The 18,610-nt window shown below is 38.7% G+C and overlaps 1 protein-coding gene across 1 annotated transcript in view; it reads right to left on the minus strand.

Moving 5' to 3' along the window:
* Positions 1–15,354: 15,354 nt before the first annotated feature.
* Positions 15,355–18,610, minus strand: part of Serpini2 (serpin family I member 2) — a 29,551-nt gene continuing 26,295 nt past the window's right edge. The window contains exon 8 of the mRNA NM_001134409.2: positions 15,355–15,554. Within this exon, the coding sequence (NP_001127881.1) occupies positions 15,478–15,554 (77 nt within the window). The 3' untranslated portion in view covers positions 15,355–15,477. The remainder of the gene's footprint in view (positions 15,555–18,610) is intronic.

Consider the following 18,610-nt stretch of genomic DNA (forward strand, 5'->3'; position numbering starts at 1 on the left):
ATGCTGATGAGGGTGTAGAGCGAGAGGAATAGTCCTTCATTGAGGTGGGAGTGAAAATTTTTACAGCCAAATCGAAAGTCAATATGCCTTATCCTCAGGAAATTAGTAGTCAGTTTATCTCAAGACCTAGCTATATCACTTTTCAGAATATATGTGGTTGAAATTAAAGGAGGGCAGGCACAAGATAAGACAAGGCCTGTGATTGGACAGTAAAAAGTAAGGCAGGGACAGTTTTGGAAAGGGGAGAAAAGCCCAGAGGGAGGAGAGTCAAGATGGAGGCAGAGAAGGACAACCCAGATTCGTGTGGCTTTAAATGGCCACAGGTAGCTATGAATATTTCTTAAGGGATAGATTTTTATAAGACAATTTGTCTTATCCAGATGGGCAGTTTATATCACTATCAATTGGTTGTGAGTTTATTATGTGGACGTTTTGTGGATTGAGAATTTAAGATATAAAGCTGATTGCTAAATTACAAGGTTATCGAGTTTTGATTTTAATGAGTGACTGGAAGTTGTCACTATAACCACAGGGGGCAGATGCTGAGAATGTGAGCAGAGTCTGCAGCAGCAAGAGAGTTGCAAGAGGGCAACTGCTGACAGGCTCAGACAGCACAGCGGCAGTGTGGCGTGAAGATTGGGAGCTTAGCAGGTGAGATGCTTTGCTGACTGAGATGAAAATACCCTGCGGATGTCCTGTGACCCACTGGAGGCAGCTAGAGCACCAAGATTGTAGAGATTCTATTAATATTTACTGCAACATATATACCCACAGGATGTTCCATCCTGGAACAAGGAAACTTGCTCAACTATGTGTATAGCATCTTTAGTCATAATAGCCAGAAACTGAAAAAAGGCTAGATATTGCTCAAAGACTGGATAAAGAAAATATGGTATATTTGCATGATAAAGTATTACTCAATTGATAAAAATAATGGTATCATGAAATTTATAGGCAAATGGATAGAATTAGAAAAAATAATGCTGAGTGAGGTAATTGGGGTTATTTGAATATGCATGGCCTATGGAAATTGGCACTATTAGGAGATATGGCCTGGTTAGAATAGGTATGCCTTGTTGTCAGAAGTGTATCATTGTGTATGTGAGCTTTGAACACTCCTAGTGCTCAAGTTTTGCCCAGTATGGAAGAGAGAGTCCTCTCCTGGCTGACTTTGGATCAAGATGTAGAAATATCAGCTTCTTTTCCAAAACTATGTCTTCTGGAACACTGTCATGCTTCCTGGTATTATAATGGACTGAACTTCTGATACTGTAAGTCAGCCCCAATTAAAAGTTGCCTTGGTCATGGTGTCTCTTCAGAGCAATGGATGCCCTAAGATAGTATTTCAGAATCTGAAAGACAAACATGGCATGTACTCACCATCATCCAAGTATTCACAGACCCAGAAAGGCTAAATAAAAAAAGGGCTCAAGGAGAGGTTGGGTGGAGTAGGATATGGGTAGAGATCATCCTGGAAAGGGAAAATAGAATAGATTTTGTGGGTGAACTGGGGATGTGTGAGGATGGAAACAGGAGAGATCAGGTCAGTGGGTGGAGGAAGAGAGTCGTGGGAGAGTCAACTGGAATTGGGGACATTTCAGGCATTAGGTATAAACATAATAGAAACTCCCTAAAACCTGTAAGGTTTATTCTAATGAAGATTCCTAATAATGGCAGATATGTATTCTGAACTGGCCATCTTCTGTAACCAGGCAAGATTTCCAATGAAGAAAGTGGGACACCAACCAAACCAAAAACCTTCAACCTACAATTTGTCCTGCCTAGAAGATGTGCTGGGGTAACAGGAAGATGAATAACTCTTCATTGTAGATCAGGTTTTAAAAAAATAAAATATGCCTTAAGTGTGTCCCAAGATAAGAATCTCACACGAAGTACTATAATGACATAGGAGAAGAGTTTTAAGACTAGCTTGATGGGTTGTTTAGCGAAAGAGATATATGAATTTGGTCTCAGAGTAAATACTGCTTCTAGAAGTTTTATAGACTTTTTTTATAAAAAAGAAGAAAAAAATCCCCTGACAAGGGGTAGTTTTAAATAGTCACTGAACATGGGCAATTAAGGTCAGACAGTGATGAATGACAGCTAGAAATGAACAGTGCATCTATGAAAGGCTGTGGTTAGTATCTAGAACCCTAGAATCTTGTTTTTATTCTTCATTTACTAAATGTTAAAGTTGTCTTTGTAAATTATGCATCATTTTTCTTTTCATTCTTAACATAATCTTTCCTATTGTTCTCTTTGTTAATTGAACATGATAGCTTCTTTTCTAATTTATACTTAAAACATTGAGTATAAAAAATCATAAAAGATAATAGGTAAAGTACTGTTCAGTGAATATGAAAGTATGACAGCCAGTCAGCTACATCACCATTTCCTATAAACTTGTAGGAATATAAATGCTTGATTATAATTATTTTAACAGCTAATATCCACTTATAAGTAAATACATTTTATATTTTTATTCCCAGAGAGATTAGGTAAAGAGAAGGACTCTAGGGGATGGGAATGGTTTTACCTGAGGATTGTAAATAGAATAGATTTTGCAGCTGAAATGGGTTACATTGGGCACAGGAGGGAGTGTATGTGATGGGGGCAGAGAAAAGGGGGAGGTGGAGAAAGAGAGAGAGAGAGAGAGAGAGAGAGAGAGAGAGAGAGAGAGAGAGAGAGAGAGAAGGAGAGGGAGAGAGAGTATAGGGAGAAAGGTGAAAGAGCAATTTTAAGAACAGTATGGGAACCTAGTACAGGGGAAATTTCCCAGAATCTCTGAGGGTAACCCTAATGATGGCATCTAGTAATGGAATATACACAGTCTAAACTGGTCATATTTGTAGTCTAGCAAGTCTTCCAGTATTGGGACTGGGTTACATTCAGTTGAGTTGCTGACCAAGGAGGTTCCCTGAAAATCCATACATAAACCAGGCTGATGCTAGGCCATAAAGCTGTTCTCTAAAAACCAATATGGCATATTGATAAGAACAATATCCACACAGATCATTGAACATAGAAAGGCATAACTGGTGCCCGTATGGATCTTTCACCCCTATTTCTATTCTCTTTGACATGCAAAGGTACTCTGCAAGCTACAGAAAGAAAAACCTGGACACCAACCCATTGACAAAACTTGACGCTTAAAATTTGGCCTGCCTGCAAGATGTGCTAGGGCAATAGTGGTACAGAACTTGTTGTCAACCAATGTGTGTTATCACTTGATGCCCAGCATTGCTTGGATGGTCAGACTGGAAATAAGCAAACATAGCAAGCAAAAATAAAAGGTTCCTTATGATATTCTGATGTACTCATAGATTAGTTCCTTGTCCAATCATCAGAGAGGCTTCATTCAGTAAATAGGAACTGGTACAGAGATCGAAAGCCAGTCATCATGCAGAAAGAGTCTAAATTGTAGATTTCAGTTCGGTCCCTCAGCTCATGTATTGAAGAACCCAGAAGAAGAAGAGAGGAAAGACTATAGAAGTCAGGAGGGATGGAGAACCCCAGGAGAACATGGCCCACCAAATGATCTAAGCAAGGTTCATATGGGTTCACAGAGACTGAAGAAACAAGCTCTGAGCCTCCATGGGTGTGCACCAGGCCCTCTACATAAATGCTTTTGTCCTTAGCTTGGTGTTTTTTGTGAGACTCCTAATTGTGGAAGAGGTATATATCTTTCACTTGCTCTTAGGACTCCTCTTATTGGGTTGCTTTCCAGCATCAATATGAGGGCTTTTGCCTTGTCTTATTTTATCTTATTTTGTCCTGTTGGGTTGCTGTCTCTTGAAGGCCTATTCTCTTCTCAAAATGTGACAGGAGAAGGGATTTCGGAATTGGAGAACTATCTTGGAGTTGGGAATAGAGGATAGAGTTGCATTGTATGACAGCTTATATTTTCTAAATGCATAAATGAATAAACTCTGACTCAGACCCACCAATTGAGTACTATAGGGTTTGAGGCTGAGCCACTTGTGTTTTAACAAGCCCACTTGGTTATTCTGATGCAATCAAGGTGTGAGAACCACTATGAACAAATGAAGGGTCATGTGACTTTAATCTTCAGTGTCAAGTTCACTAGACTCAGAATCGCTAAGGATCACACCACTGTATATGTCACTAAAGGCATATTCAGAAAAAATCTTCTCTAGACATGCCTAGGAAGGCAGAAGAGACTATACTCTGCCGACATTTCTGACTCTAAAGGAAAACACCTAATGCCATCTGGGACTCCTGTGCACAGGGACTCAAGAAAAGGTGGGGCAGCAACTTCAGGCCCGGGACCAGAGGTAAGACCAACTTTTCTGCTCCAAGTGAGGTCCACCTGGTGGACTCAGGACACATAGAGGCAAAATTCCTCTGGGACCGGACACTTCCAGTTTTTAGCTAGAACCCGAACCTCTCTGATCCCCAGCCCAAAGCTCCCTGCTCTCAAACCACTTGGGAGAGAGATCTCACCACCCAGACAGGTGGGCCCTCCTGAGACTGCAGGGCTGGAGAGACCACCAGTACTGGCCACCCTTGCCCAACTCCCTGGCCCAAGAAGAAACTGTATAGGGCCTCTGGGAACAGGAAGATAGGGGCACTCAAGCAGCAGGTCTCCTGTGGTCCAGACACTGCCCTGATCTGAAGGGACCCAGTCAAACAGCTCCCTGCACCCAAATCCCGTGGGAGGGAGAGCAAAACCTTCAGAGGGGCAGAAACGCCTGGGAAGCCAGAAGAGGCTACACTCTGCCCACATTTCTGACTCTAGAGGAAAAAAACCTAATGCCACCCGGGACCCCTGTGCACAGGGACCCAAGAAAAGGCGGGGCAGTCCCTTCTGGTTGCTGCCCTCACGGAGAGCTGAAATGCAGCCCCCCAGGAGCAACTTCAGGCCTGGGACCAGAGGTAAGACCAACTTGTCTGCTCCAAGTGACCTGCCTGGTGGACTCAGGACACATGCCTACAGGAATAGCTGAAGACAAGTAGATAGGAAAGACTACACGACTGAAAGCAGAATACTCTGTTCCCATAACTGGCTGAAAGAAAACAGGAAAACAGGTCTACAGCACTCCTGACACACAGGCCTATAGGATGGTCTACCCACTGTCAGAAATAGAAGAACAAGGTAACACCAGAGACAACCTGATGGCGAGAGGCAAGCGCAGGGACTCAAGCAACAGAAACCAAGACTACATGGCATCATCAGAGTCCAATTCTCCCACCAAAGCAAACACTGAATATCCAAACACACCAGAAAAGCAAGATCTAGATTTAAAATCACATTTGATCATGATGATGGAGGACTTCAAGAAAGACATAAAGAACTCCCTTAGAGAAACGCAGGAAAACATAAACAAACAAGTAGAAGCCTATAGAGAGAAATCACAAAAATCCCTGAAAGAATTCCAGGAAAACACAATCAAACAGGTGAAGGAATTAGAAATGGAAATGGAAGCAATAAAGAAAGCACAAAGGGAGACAACCCTGGATATAGAAAACCAAAGGAAGAGATAAGGAGCTGTAGATACAAGCATTACCAACAGAATACAAGAGATAGAAGAGAGAATATCAGGAGCAGAAGACTCCATAGAAATTATTGACTCAACTGTTAAAGATAATGTAAAACAGAAAAAGTGACTAGTCCAAAACATACAAGAAATCCAGGACACAATAAGGAGATCAAACCTAAGGATAATAGGTATAGAAGAGAGTGAAGACTCCCAGCTCAAAGACCATTAAATATCTTCATCAAAATCATAGAAGAAAACTTCCCTAACCTAAAGAAAGAGATACCCATAAATATACAAGAAGCCTATAGAACTCTAAATAGATTGGGCCAGAAAAGAAACTCCTCCCGTCACATAATAGTCAAAACACCAAATGCACGAAACAAAAAAAGAATATTAAAAGCAGGAAGGGAAAAAGGTCAAGTAACATATAAAGGCAGACCTATCAGAATTACGCCAGACTTCTCATCAGAGACTATGAAAGCCAGAAGATCCTGGAGAGATGTCGTACAGACCCTAAGAGAACACAAATGCCAGTCCAGGTTACTGTATCCAGCAAAACTCTCAATTAGCATAGATGGAGAAACAAGATATTCCATGACAGAAAAATCTTTTCTGTGCAGAGAATGTAGACTGCACCATTCCATGAGCTGGGTTTCCAAACTGAATAAGGAGAGATTTGGAAAGCCATTTTTTCATGGGAGATGCAATCTGACCACCTGCATTATTGTTCACCACTATACTTCCTCTACCACATACTCCCTACCATAAGAAAATATACCCCCTCAAAATGGTCTAAAATCAGCCCCTCTACCTTTAATATCCATTTATTAACTATTAGGTCATAAGTTAGAACCAATGATTTATATTTCAAATACCATATCTACTGCTCACTAAATGTGGTCCTTGAGAAAAATCATCTTAATGCTTCAGAATTCAACTTTCTCAGGTTTAAAAGTATAAAAGACTTGCAAAGATTGTGTGAGATACTCTGTTACTCAGAAATAGTATCTTTAAAATATACTAGTACTATTTACAATGTAGAGAACATTCATATAAATTTTCTTCTGAACATCTTCGTGAATATAAGAATACAAATAATGTGACAAAATCATGGAAAAATCAAATGATTCAAATATGAATGTCTAAGATCCAAAGGAGAATCTGTTTCTATTTCTATAAATGCCCATTATTAGCAAGACAAGGTTGAAGAGGACTGAATATGCTTAACCCAAGGAGTGTCACTATTGGAAGGTATGGCTTTGTTGGAGTAGTTGCGGCCTTGTTGAAGGAAGTGTATCACTGTAAGTTGGGCTTTAATACCCTCCTAGTTGCCTTGGTAAAGAGTCTTCTGTTTGCCTTCAGAACAAGATGTAGAACACCCAGCTCCTCCAATACCATTCCAGCCTATATGCTGCCATGCTTCCTTCAATGATGATAAAAGGCTGAACCTCTGAACTTGTAAGCTAGCCGGAATTAGATGTTCTCCTTTATAAAATTAGTCTTTGTTATAGTGTTTCTTCTCAGCAATGGAACCCTTAAGACAAATATCATGTCATCATCTTTTAAAAGAAGGCATGGGTTTTGTAATTCAAAACAGTGTTGCTAACATGTGCTGCTGTGCTCGCTCTCTCTCTCTCTCTCTCTCTCTCTCTCTCTGTCAGTGAAGTTTGCTTTTTTAATTGCAAAAATTATTCTCAAAAAGGAAAACTGTGTGTCCATTCTGTATTCTATGTTTTTTTCTTCTCTTTGGAGAAAAGACAGTGTTGTCATGGAGATGAATAGTGTAGGATGTTATACCTGAACATAGTCACAAAATTAGTGAGATTGGAAAAAAATCCAGCATGTTATTTCACCTTGTTTCAAATGTCAGAGAAGCTCAAACACACCAAATTCTATCTAACTCTGGGGACCTGGAACCAGGCCCTGTATTCGTTGCTCTTAAGGAAGACCTCAGTGTGGTAACACAGACCACAGGGTCAATATGATTCATACCCAGTGACCATGTCTGTTACATCCTGTACTCTCTGCCATAAAAGATTCTTATAATCTCCCTTAATTTTATATCTAATAATAGAGTTCAACAGAGAAGGAAGCATGGACAACCTTGCTTTTTAACCAGTATAGCTAATATACAATACCAGTTCTAAATTCCTATTTCACTTCGAAAAACTAACTCTACAGTTTATCTCTAAAGGATATGAAATATAGTTCCTGGTTGGATACTAGGAACATATTTATGTGGTCTATTAAGTTTTCATAGGCAAATCTTCACCAATATTTTCATATCTGAGCTATTTCCCTTTCTTTCTGGCCTGCCATGTCTGTTGATGGTTGTGATTTCCTGGCCAACATGAAACACTTATAAAAGCACAGAAACGAACACTAGCAATTGAGACATAGAAACCCTTAAAGAGCAACAAGAATGGAATTCTGTTCATACCATAGTTTGATCTAGCTCTTCTTGTTTGATGTTAGCCATGCGGTAGAAGTGTCCTGTTTCTTGTAATTGTAATAATCCATGCTAGCTCAGGCTAGGTTCTGGAATCAGCAGCCACCTGTACCTCCTTGCCCAATGCTGAAAACAGCTCTCTGGGCCTGGTTTCTACAGCTGTCTTGCTGAGTCACTCAAAACTATCCTTCCTGTGAATGCCTGGAGACACCAACACTCCTGTGGCTGGTCAGCAAACTGCCAATGACCATGCCTGCTGTGCTCTCTCTTGCCCACCTAAATCATCGCAAATGGAAAACACCAGACATCCTTAACAGTTAATACCAGCCAGATTTGTATTGGTAAATTTCCAACTCTAATATGCCCATGCAAAGATCACACAACTGGTATAATATTTAAAAGCTGCATGCCTAGATTGGGCAAATATAACACTACACTACTCCATTCCCTAGCTATGAGATCCCTTGCTACTCCAGACCACATGGTTCTGCTCCACCCTTCACCTCCTCATCTACCATCTTCCTCTCTTTGTCTCTACTTCTTCCTTCTGCTCTCTTCTCTAAAACTTCCAGCCCCATCTTTCCCTTCCACTTCCAAATCACAGGCTCTAGCCTTTATTTGACCTGTTAAAATGGGGAGCAGACTAATGTGGAATCACCTGAGTAGTGATCCACTCCTGGACAGGGGCAGGATTAGCTTCAAAATGCAATCAGTATGAAAGCAATCCACATCAGTGTCCTGTAAGGAACTGGATCAGATCTGTCATCTTCTAAATATGACATTAGCATTAGCATCAAGATGATACAGAAGTTAGCATTGAAGCTGTCTATTTGTTTCCTCATCTTCTGGGCTCACACAGTACTTACTTGCCTCTACTAGTAATATACTGTTTTTTTGTTGTTGTTGATATTGTTGTTGTTGTTTTGTTTTTTATTTTTTTATTTTTTTATTAACTTGAGTATTTCTTCTTTACATTTCGAATGTTATTCCCTTTCCCGGTTTCTGGGCAAACATCCCCCTAATCCCTCCCCCTCCCTTCTTTATGGGTGTTCCCCTCCTCACCCTCCCCCCATTGCCGCCCTCCCCTCAACAATCACATTCACTGGGGGTTCAGTCTTAGCAGGACCCAGGGCTTCCCCTTCTACTGGTGCTCTTACTAGGACATTCATTGCTACCTATGAGGTCAGAGTCCAGGGTAAGTCCATGTATAGTCTTTAGGTAGTGGCTTAGTCCCTGGAAGCTCTGGTTGCTTGGCATTATTGTACATATGGGGTCTCGAGCCCCTTCAAGCTCTTCCAGTTCTTTCTCTGATTCCTTCAACGGGGGTCCTATTCTCAATTCAGTGGTTTGCTGCTGGCATAAACCTCTGTGTTTGCTGTATTCTGGCTGTGTCTCTCAGGTGAGATCTACATCCAGCTCCTGTCGGCCTGCACTTCTTAGCTTCATCCATCTTGTCTAATTGGATGGCTGTATATGTATGGGCCACATGTGGGGCAGGCTCTGAATGGGTGTTCCTTCTGTGTCTGTTTTAATCTTTGCCTCTCTATTCCCTGCCAAGGGTATTCTTGTTCCCCTTTTAAAGAAGGAGTGAAGCATTCACATTTTGATCATCCACCTTGAGTTTCATTTGTTCTAGGCATCTAGGGTAATTCAAGCATTTAGGCTAAGAGCCACTTATCAATGAGTGCATACCATGTGTGTTTTTCTGTGATTGGGTTACCTCACTCAGGATGATATTTTCCAGTCCCGACCATTTGCCTACGAATTTCATAAACTCATTGTTTTTGATAGCTGAGTAATATTCCATTGTGTAGATGTACCACATTTTCTGTATCCATTCCTCTGTTGAAGGGCATCTGGGTTCTTTCCAGCTTCTGGCTATTATAAATAAGGCTGCGATGAACATAGTGGAGCATGTGTCTTTTTTATATATTGGGGCATCTTTTGGGTATATGCCCAAGAGAGGTATAGCTGGATCCTCAGGCAGTTCAATGTCCAATTTTCTGAGGAACCTCCAGACTGATTTCCAGAATGGTTGTACCAGTCTACAATCCCACCAACAATGGTGGAGTGTTCCTCTTTCTCCACATCCTCGCCAGCGTCTGCTGTCACCTGAGTTTTTGATCTTAGCCATTGTCACTGGTGTGAGGTGAAATCTCAGGGTTGTTTTGATTTGCATTTCCCTTATGACTAAAGATGTTGAACATTTCTTTAGGTGTTCCTCAGCCATTCGGGATTCCTCAGCTGTGAATTCTTTGTTTAGCTCTGAACCCCATTTTTTAATAGGGTTATTTGTCTCCCTGTGGTCTAACTTGTTGAGTTCTTTGTATATTTTGGATATAAGTCATCTATCTGTTGTAGGATTGGTAAAGATCTTTTCCAAATCTGTTGGTTGCCATTTTGTCCTAACTACAGTGTCCTTTGCCTTACAAGCTTTGCAGTTTTATGAGATCCCATTTGTCGATTCTTGATCTTAGAGCATAAGCCATTGGTGTTTTGTTCAGGAAATTTTTTCCAGTGCCCATGTGTTCGAGATGCTGCCCTAGTTTTTCTTCTTTAGTTTGAGTGTGTCTGGTTTGATGTGGAGGTCCTTGATCCACTTGGACTTAAGCTTTGTATAGGGTGATAAGCATGGATCGATCTGCATTCTTCTACATGTTGACTTCCAGTTGAACCAGCACGATTTGCTGAAAATGCTATCTTTTTTCCATTTGATGGTTTTGGCTCCTTTGTCAAAAATCAAGTGTCCATAGGTGTGTGGGTTCATTTCTGGGTCTTCAATTCTGTTCCATTGGTCTATCTGTCTGTCTCTGTACCAATACCATGCAGTTTTTATCACTATTGCTCTGTAATACTGCTTGAGTTCAGGGATAGTGATTCCCCCTGAAGTCCTTTTATTGTTGAGGATAATTTTAGCTATCCTGGGTTTTTTGTTATTCCAGATGAATTTGCAAATTGTTCTGTCTAACTCTTTGAAGAATTGGTTTGGTATTTTGATGGGGATTGCATTGAATCTGTAGATCGCTTTTGGTAAAATGGCCATTTTTACTATATTAATCCTGCCAATCCATGAGCATGGGAGATCTTTCCATCTTCTGAGGACTTCTTCAATTTCTTTCTTCAGAGTCTTGAGGTTCTTATTGTACAAATCTTTTACTTGCTAAAATCAGGGACTAGACAAGGCTGCCCACTCTCTCCCTACTTATTCAATATAGTTCTTGAAGTTCTAGCCAGAGCAATCAGACAACAAAAGGAGGTCAAGGGGATACAGATAGGAAAAGAAGAAGTCAAAATATTAGTTTTTGCAGAAGATATGATAGTATATTTAAGTGATCCCAAAAGTTCCACCAGAGAACTACTAAAGCTGATAAACAACTTCAGCAAAGTGGCTGGGTATAAAATTAACTCAAATAAATCAGTAGCCTTACTCTACACAAAAGAGAAACAAGCCGAGAAAGAAATTAGGGAAACGACATAATAGACCTTCATAATAGACCCAAATAATATAAAGTACCTCGGTGTGACTTAAACCAAGCAAGTAATATACTGTTAAGAACCAATTACAAGGTTCTGTGTGTTAAATGCAAGGGGAAGTGAAATAAGGTCCCTGGCAAAGTGACTACTGACCATCAACACAGGTAAACTCTGGACATAAAAAACATACTAGTTAGATATCCCTGCCAAATGAATAGAACAAAAAAATAAATATCAAACAAAGAATTGGAAACTTAGCTCATGGGTAGGGTACACTAACGTGCACAATGCCCTGGCTTCGATCTCTCACATCACAAAGACTTTACTAATAACTATCAGATCCCTAAGGAAAATGTTATGAATGGTCAGAATATAATGGAGCAAAATTCCAGTGAGGGGAATACTCTAGGAAGTTATGGTTTTGACTTTTATATTTGGTGGGTTTTTTGTTTGTTTGTTTTGATGTTGTTGCTGTTTTATTTTGAAAAAAACAGTGTTGATAACAATAATAACACAAGGGAATTAGTTCAAATATGAGGCTTTTGTGAGGAGTTTGAGTTGGGAGTAAAGATTTTTTAAAATAGAATTTCTAACACTTTTCTGTACAGGTTAGACACTGAAGCCCCAGAGAATTGAGGTGACAAGCCAAGAAACATAATGTTAAAGAGTGAAAAATGTCTTATCAATAGCATGCTGTCAGGAGGGTCACCTGAGACATAAGAAGGCAGAAGAGGATGGATTTTTTTTTACCTCTTATACTGAAGATTTAGAGATGATCACACATACACCTAGGGTGGTGTGAGGGAAAAGAGGTATACAAGAGAACAGTGCTATGGGAAAGCAAATCGATTAAGGCAGACCTACGTCTTCTCCAAATGTGGGGCACCAGTTGCAAGCTAGCCCATTCTTTTAGCATAAATTCCATGCTCAGGGGACACACAGTGAGGACTTATCTTAGCAAGTTTAAAATAAAGAATGCTAATGATACCCATCTTGAGTTTTTTCTGTGTCTTTATGGGTTTCTAGTTGTTTATCTAGTTCAGGATAATTTTATAAAATTGTCCCCTAAAATTAATTATTCCTTATTTGGCTTCCGGCTTCCTGATGCCTATTATCACTCAGATGCCTCAATGGAAGTCAATTTGAGAATGTCCACTGGAGTACTCACAGCTGAAGGAATATTTTGTCTTAAAGAGGGAAACAATACATGATTTAAAGAAAAATGTATTGTATAGTAGATGTTTATACAGAGAATTATTTTAATGAAATTTACCATAGAGGTGACATGCTTTTCCATGTTTTACAACACTGAAACTTACTTCCAATTCATGTATTTCATGAAAGGTATATATTTCAGATATTGTATCATGATGTAGGACTACCTTAACTACTGAATTCACTTCAATTGAAAGGGAAGATTGAAAGAGCTAATCTGGGAAGTAAATTGCCAACAGTGCTTCTAGGTCAGAGTCAAACAGGGACTATGCAGCTTGAACCCACAACTTAAAGTTGTCTCTTTTCCTTAGCAGCTAAAATTCTCTTCTTTTAAAGCAAATAGCACACCAATAAAGAGAATGAAATTAAACAAGAAAATAATCAATCTTCCATACAACATAGTTAGGCTCAATAGTAGAGAATTAAAGGCAAGCATTTAGCAAATTTTAATGAAGAAAAGCAAGTATACTTTGTTTTCAAAACCATGTTCTTGAACTTAAAATTAGCTTCACCTAATTACAGCACCTCAATTATTAAAGCTTCTCTCATTTCTTAATTGTTTTTATTAAGGCCATTCATTTTACCAGTTGGAGTCAGCTTCTTATTGTATTTGCTCCTGTCGTCTCCCAGCAACCACCTTTGTTCTTTGAGGTCAAAAACTTTGTTAGTTTTGTGTCCAGAACAGTGTCTGGACTCTTGTGGGAGCTCCATTAATATTTGTGAAATTAATAAATGAAGTCCCAGACCAGGCTGAAATGTAAAACCTGGAAGAGGATTAAGACTCCAGTAATACAGGCAACATTAAAAAAAAAACAAACCACATACCTTAATGAAAAGAATTTTATTCTCAACTGAACTCTACCTTCCTGAAAGAGCAAAGTGAATCTTTTTTTTAATTTCGGATGCTTATACATGTGATGGTGTACATGTATATACACGAGTTTTATATGTATATATTTGTAAGATATATGTCCACATGGATGTGCATGCACCTGTAGGCACACAAGATTTCGAAAGGGATAACAGATGTCCTGCTCTATCACTCTTCCATTTATTCCATTGAGTCGAGATTTCTCCTGGATTCTGAGCTAGGCTGATGGCCATCAAGCCCCAGTGAAGATCGCGTATCCATCCTCCACAGTGTTAGGGCTACCACACAGTAATACCCTATGCTTTTCGTGTGGGCTCTGTAATCTCAGTGCAGCTCCTCATGCTGAGTATCATAATTGTCCTGACGGTTACTTTTATACAAGAAAAGCTCTCTATTTCCACTTCATTTACCTTAAAGAACAAAATACATTTATAGAGTGACCCTTGTCCTCTTGCTATGAGAATGACAATTATTGATTACAGAAGAAACTTTTAAACACATCCAGACTGGTAAAGGCATCACAGATATCTGGATAGCACACTTTACTAGTAAGTACTTATGTACTTAATAATAATATAATAATGCTAGCTCATATAGGCTCAAGACTCTGTGTTTTACAATTTCCCCCAAACTTTATTGTTCTTTCTCAAACATGCTGTGTGTAAGTTATTATTCAAACCATAAACTTGAAATATTTTATTTCTCCATAGGTTTCTCCTATATGCATAAATTATATGCTTATATATGTTTATTTTCTCTTATTATTCTACTATTGTTAGAGGTACAAGAAGTCCCAAGTAAAAACTAACTAGATCAGGAAGAAATTGCTTTTCTCTTTCTACAAAGAGTTAGTTTTCTAGATAAGATATTTGTGAATCCACATTTATCCATTATATTAATATTTTCATGCCATTGACTGATTTCTAGAATTTCATTGAGTCATAGGTTCCACTAGGAAGCAAAGTAATAGTGTTTCCTAAGATTTTTACTATAGTTAGCATAATATACGTAGATTACCTATTTCATTGCCTGAAATATAATTAGGGTTCAATGTGGGTAGCTATTATCAAGTTCTCCATCAAAAATAGTGATGACAAACACACAAAAAGATTTTTTTCATCATTATCATAAAACTGGTAAAACCTCTGATGATCCCAAAGTTTTATTGCAATTTAGCAAAGTTTCTTTTAAGGTTCAGATATTAGATCTGAGAGTCTAAGACTGACCTATATAGTTTCATTATTAACTTCACATGCCCAAAGGGTAAGGATCTCAGGTGAAGAATCGCTTCAGTCAGGTTTCTGAGACAGGTTCTAGATTGCTACTTGCTATAGCAGAGCCCGCCTCACAGTGAGCAGTGCTGGTCGTCCTGCGCTGTTAAGGAGGCTTGCTGCGGAAGCAGTGTTCCTTTCTGGTTTATGTTCCTGCCTCCTGGTTCCTGCCTTTATTTCCCTCAATGAGTAGCTGTATCCTGTAGCGCACTGTTTTATCACAGCAACATACAAGCAAATGAGATCAGGAATAAGGCTTCTCAGAACTTTTAGCATTATACAAAAGGATGGGTTTTGTGACATTTCCATGCTTTTATGTCATTGCCCTTTGCTTGTGTTCACTCTCTCACTGATCATCTTCCTTTCTGTTCAGATTCTCTCTTTATACCTGGGTCCTGGGAATTGAACCTAGATCTTCATGCTTGCAAGGGAAACACTTTACCAACTGAACTATCAGCCCCTACCAAATACATCTGAGATCAAATTATTTTGGAATTTTTGAACAATGTAGATTAATTTATGTTTTTTATATTAGAGTCCTTTAGAAAAGCCAAAAAGAAAGGGATCTATATATTCGTTATTTATTTTATAGGTACAATTTTAATCAGAAATGTTAGAAAATTTTCAAAATGATGATATCTCATCCATCAATCATTTTCCAAGGTCTGTCTTGTGTTCCAAGACCATCATTTTTATTCACAGTGAATCTAAATCTCTTCCTTTCACTGTATGGATGTCCGGATCTGTCACCTTTCCCATAAACAAAATTGATTCTAGAAAAAAGAAAAAATACTTTAGAAATTTCTGGAAGAAAAGAAAATAATTATGTTGTTCATGATTAACAACCCTTTGCTCATTCTCTATACCTAAAGTATAGAGATATCAGTATCAAGACCCTCTGCTTTGCCTAAAACACTTTGTCCATTATTAATCACTTTGGTCGTATGAGAAGTTAAGTAAAACCCTACAACAGTTTTTGTCATGGAAATTGCTTTAGTCTGGTTTTCCATGAGAGCTTTTCTAAACATAGAGCCCAGCCAGGCAATCACAGCATAATAAAATGGTGATGAGCACAGCACAGCTTCAAGTCTGAAGAATTGTCAGTCATCTTTTTTATGCACAGAATATGAGCCTCGGGGTTAAAAGTGCAGTTCCCCAGACTTCCTCTACTGCTGCATCAAAGCCCATGTCACTGCTAAAGACAATATTTTCATATTGCTAGTACTTTCAAGTGCTCACTGAAATGATATAGCATTGAACACAAATGCAGGCACCTGATTCCAGGCATTCTATGTTTGGCAGTGATGTGGAACAAAGAACAAGAGGACAGACCTGCAATTAATGATGCATCAAGCCTATTCACCTTGTATTTCACCTGGGAAAGGGAATTGGCAGAGGGTCAATGAGAAGCTGCCATAAACCTCTTTATTGCAGGTGGGATGAAGGTTAATTTTGAAAGTGGCAAAATAAATTTTGTTTAACTTAAGCTAATTAAAGCAGTTACATATATTTGAAACAACAGCAGGAGAGTCCTGTGCTTAGTTACTCCTTACCATTCAATCAAGTGACACAGGAATTTGAAGAGAGTGGAAGGGGATGTATAGGCCGCTGAATATACAAGAGGGATTAGAGAGAGGCAGGGCAAGAAGAAATATGGTAATTGTAGTATAATCTCAAAAAGGGGATATAGGTGTGATCTTAAGGGAGCCAGTAACATGGATAGAGATACAATCTTCAACTGATGTTTTTCCTTTTATTTTTCTTTAAAATCCCAAAATTATGTTCGGAACAAGAAAGAAAAGAAACACTCAGTTTTCTGATAGATGAGGATGTACCTTTCCCAGGATAGCTGATGCATTTACTTCTAGTAAGAAGCATCAGTGAGTTCAGTGCTCTAGCATAAAATACTTCCCAGAAACTGGAAGTGATTCAAGTCATTTTTGTAGATAAAAACATCATTTAAAATGTAAACGCTGACCTGTCTAAATTTCACAAACAATCTTGATCCCAGCACTTTCCATCTCCCTATTTCATCATGGAGAACTGTACTTTGAATGGAGTCTTTACACACCCACCCTTCTGGTCATTACTGAGTTCTGGGAGTTAGTGAAATGTCCCTTGAACAAAAGAGCACAGATGAAGAGGAACAAGAATCAATTCCATTTGTGTTTTCTCTCTTTCTTATATATGTGTCCACACAGCTAAGTAAAATGTTTACTCCAGCTGGCCATTAAATGGAAGCAATTCATAACTCCTAGTATTAAAATCTATATCATTACCATATGGCTAGATTCCAAGATTTAGTTATTAATACTGTTGAAGATGATTCTTCCTTAGTTCAAGACCAGAATTCTAAATGAAATATTTTTGTGTGTAGACTACTGTTGACTTGAAAACTGTAACTCACTGCTTTCTCAAACGGCATACTTCATGTACAAACTTTAATCATTTTCATCTGAAAATCTATAGAGCTGGTATACTCCCTCAGCATAGGAAAACAAGTGAGTTACTTATCTCTTATACCTTTAACAGCTGCAGATAAATACACTACAATGTACAACCCCTTAGAGTGAAAATCCAAATAACATACAGAGTTTTTGCAAGAGAAGTCTTTGATAAAAATAAAAATTTAAATCTAGGGAAATATTGGTTATATAAACCTAAAGTAATCTGTCTTCATGCTTCAAAAATGTCAACTAAATGTACTTTCTGTAAATCTTAAAGCCACTTCCTGATCTGTCAACATCTCATCGCTATGTGGAGTTCATTTATGGGACAGAAAAATAAAAAGTTCACAAGAAGTATACTGCTTTGAGAAAAATCACCTTTCACAATTTTAAAAGATCTTTTAAAATTTTTTCTTTATGTGCATTAGTATTTGCCTGCATGTATGACTGTTCACTCTGTTGTGTGTATATGCGTGCATTCATGTGTGTGTGTGTGTGTGTGTGTGTGTGTGTGTGTAAGCCAGAAGACAAAACGAGTGTTTGACTGTGCAGGCAATTGGATTTAAAGACAATTGTGAGCCACTATCTTGTGCATATTCCAGGAACTGAACCCAGTCCCTCTACAAGAACACCAACTGCGTTGTCAAGAAATAATCTCTTCAGCCCTATTCTGCATTTTATATCACAATTAGTCCTCCTAGTAAATGAAGGAGGGCAACATTTTGAAGGAATAACCATACTTCAGAAAGCTTCATTACAATAATGATCATAGGAATTGTCGCTAAGGGTCTAATCGCTAAACTTTATCACAAATGAATGAATAGATTGATTATTTTAGGTTTTAAAATTTCACTGCTATAATTCAGGCTGAAATTACATGGCCTTAGAACAAATTATCAATTTAGAAAATAAAATCAAACATAATGATCATTTACTTATGCTTCTGTCCAATATAGAATCACTCATTTTTCTGTTTTCCACACTCAATAATTCTACACTAGTTATAAAAATGATGATTGTTCAATGGTTTAAGAAGTATATATCAAACAGCATGCTCAGAATATAATTTAATCCTGAAGCATTCACTACTGGAACTGAAATTATTTTAATACAATCTCAATATTTTTAAATCTGCTCCAAAACTCTAACACTAAATATTTTTTTTATTAACTTGAGTATTTCTTATATACATTTCGAGTGTTATTCCCTTTCTCAGTATCCGGGCAAACATCCCCCTCCCCCCTCCCCTTCCTTAAGGGTGTTCCCGTCCCAACCCTCCCCCCATTGCCGCCCTCCCCCCACCAGTCTAGTTCACTGGGGGTTCAGTCTTAGCAGGACCCAGGGCTTCCCCTTCCACTGGTGCTCTTACTAGGATATTCATT

The sequence above is a fragment of the Rattus norvegicus genome, chromosome 2 (assembly GCF_036323735.1).
Source record: "Rattus norvegicus strain BN/NHsdMcwi chromosome 2, GRCr8, whole genome shotgun sequence".
NCBI lineage: Eukaryota > Metazoa > Chordata > Mammalia > Rodentia > Muridae > Rattus > Rattus norvegicus.